Source organism: Penaeus monodon, chromosome 16, assembly GCF_015228065.2.
Source record: "Penaeus monodon isolate SGIC_2016 chromosome 16, NSTDA_Pmon_1, whole genome shotgun sequence".
NCBI lineage: Eukaryota > Metazoa > Arthropoda > Malacostraca > Decapoda > Penaeidae > Penaeus > Penaeus monodon.
The window spans coordinates 34908816-34911807 of NC_051401.1; the positions used below are offsets into that span (position 1 = coordinate 34908816).

Here is a 2992-nt window from a genome sequence, read left to right on the forward strand (position 1 = left end):
TCCATACTGAACTGGTTGAGGCTATAAATCGATTTGGCCCCAGGAGAGCCTCCCAGAAGCATTTACAGTGGTGGCTGGATCCTCCTGGCTATGGCAAAAGCAGGCCTCCAAACAGAGACTTTAACTTTGACTCTTTACGCACAGATGCCACCATGGCTGCTGTTATGATGAAGGTTAGTCTGAATTCTCTGTTACATATTACATAACAATAACATTCCCCCAAACTATGTTTGTATAGGCTAAGTTCAGAAAAATATTAACCCATTACTGCATGGTAGATGTCCACAGTAGATTTTGTTTTGCAAATGTACGTAAATCAATGTTGTTATCATTAACATTATTATTATTATTATACCATCAACAATACTAATAACAGTAAAAAATTACAAGAATGTTTCCAAAAATCAATGAAAACGGTAAACAAGTGAGATACATAGGAAAAGTCATTGACTCTTTAATAACTAAGGACTTTTGTAGCCATTTGCAAATAAACATTATAAACTAAGATCATAATGGATATAGCATGTATTTTTGCCATCCTGGCATAAAAAGGTTAATAATGTTACAACAGCATAATAATATACTATAAATTTCTTGGATCATAATTGTCACTAGGTACTCTGGTTCCTGTAGTTCCCAAAACAGGGTTCCAAGACTGATAATCCCCAACAGTCTTATTGTAGAGCTAGATCAAACTATAGTGTGCCTAGTCTCAGGAAAGTAAAATCTGACAACTCATCCCAGATTCTTGAGTATTCACCTTTGTTCATGTATGGTTTGCAATTTTAAAACTTGTATTGAAATTTACTGCCATCAACACCACTAGAGCCTTGGTGAATCAGTAGACTATACACCAGAGTCTAGTGGGAGTTTTTTTTTTTTTTCTTTCCTGGTACATCTGTCCACCTAAGTAAGTGTTTGCTTCTCTCACTTTCTCAGGTCTTGTTTACTTATTTAGTAAAGAAAGGGATATTGGTGAATTTCAGAGATTAGATTTAAAACAAAAGATAGCCTAATGTTTTTATCGTTGTATATAATGTAAAAACACAAGGCACAAACAAAAACTACTAAGTAAGAAATTAAGAGGGATGAATTAAAAATGTTTCAGAACCTTGGTTACAAGAAATATTCATTACTTGGATGGAGTGATGGGGGCATTACAGCCATGTTGCTTGCTGCTGGATTCACACAGCATGTTGAAAAAATGATTATATTTGGAGCAAATGCATATATTACTAAAGAAGAGACAGAAATCTGCAAAGGTTAGTTGAATATTATGAGCTTCATGATTTAAATACAAGACTTAGCTTTATCACACAAGAATTACTGATGCATCTTTCATTTCATAAATCATAACTTTGTATTATCTGCAGTTAAGTTTGTGAAGATGGGATTTTAATTTTTCCAGAAACTAGAGTTGTTTTGCTCTTCTTTGATACATATTGAAAGTGAGGAATGTATCTTTGCTGTTCACTCTCACTGTCTCATTTACTTTTTGATAGAATCTTGTTTGAAATCATGAAATCTGTTATAAACTGGATATATGGATAACAGAATGGATAAGAACAATTTACAACATACACAAGGAATAATGAACTTTACTATATTTTATCAGATTTACGTGATATTGACAACTGGTCTCCAAAAATGAGAGCACCGTTAGAGGCTATATATGGTAGAGATTACTTCAAGAATGCCTGGGAATCATGGGTAGACACATATATTGGAATCTACCATGAGCGGGATGGAGATCTTTGTAAAGATGATCTCGCTAACATTGTTTGTCCAACCCTTATAGTACACGGCATCCAAGATCCTGTTGTGCCCATTGAACACCCATATTATCTGCATAAAAATATCCAAGGCTCAGAGTAAGAAGTACTATTTCTTTTATTGTTTTCAATTTCATATTATTGTTGGTTGTTGCTCTACTTATTATTATTGGTCATTGCTGAATAGTGTTTAAACACAGCAGATTATTTTAAGGGTAAGATTTGATGTAGTGTGAGCTTCATCTTCATGCTAAGTGTTCAACTTTGTTTTAATAACTACAGTAATTCACTTTATTATGCAAATATCCTATCAAGATAAATCTAGAAAAATAAAGGACAACTTGGTATATTTAGGAATTAAAAGAAACCTCGAGTTGTAGGTTTACTTATGTAATAAAGGGATAAATATTTGTTTTGCATGAAATCATTCAGCTGGTTTGTACAAGAAATATATTGTGTATTAGACAAAAATGCAACAATGAAAGTAGTAGATCACTTTCACTGACACTTAGGTACATGTTTACAAATACTCAGTATAGTGACACATACTAACTACACCATGCAGTTTTTAAAGTTTGTATTTCAGTCATCTAACAGAGTTGTCTTCTCTTAAGTAACACAAATAGCTATTTGTAGAACTCTAATGTTTTGTTATTTATTGCACATCATGAGGACATCCAAAATTTAAAGAATGTACTGGACTCAGGTTCAAAATTAGGTAGTAACAATAAATACTGGAAAACTGCAAGAAACCAGTTATAAATGTAAAATGTAATACAACAAAGGAAGTGTCACAAAACTAAAAAGTAAATAGAAAATGTAAATAAAGTAAATAACTATCAAATTGTTCTTCTCTTTTTCAGATTGATCCTAATGGAAAAGGGAAAACATAATCTGCATTTACGGTATTCAGAAGAATTCAATGCCATAGTGCTCAAGTTTCTTAACAAATGAGAAAAGTTTTTTTTTTAATTAAGTAATTTTTCATCTTTAGAAGTCAAGGTCACAGTCTGTAACAGTGTTTGTTAACCTATATTAACCCTTTTATTGAGACATACTGAAATCATAATCTTTTCCTGTGCGATATGCAGTTTCTGAGTATTTTCTAAATATCATTTGTACCAGTTTTGAACATTCCTATGTGCACACAATTACTTAGCAATAAGTCGATAAATGTATTTTACAATATTCCTTATGTAAAGATAAAGTTTATATTTAAA

The 2992-nt window shown here is 32.1% G+C and overlaps 1 protein-coding gene across 1 annotated transcript in view; it reads left to right on the forward strand.

Moving 5' to 3' along the window:
* LOC119582728 (valacyclovir hydrolase-like) overlaps positions 1 to 2992 on the forward strand; it is a gene marked incomplete in the record, with an annotated part of 9910 nt that extends 6918 nt beyond the window's left edge. The window contains 4 exon segments of the mRNA XM_037931156.1: positions 77 to 173; positions 1109 to 1262; positions 1616 to 1871; positions 2636 to 2992. Of these exon segments, the coding sequence (XP_037787084.1) occupies positions 77 to 173; positions 1109 to 1262; positions 1616 to 1871; positions 2636 to 2726 (598 nt within the window).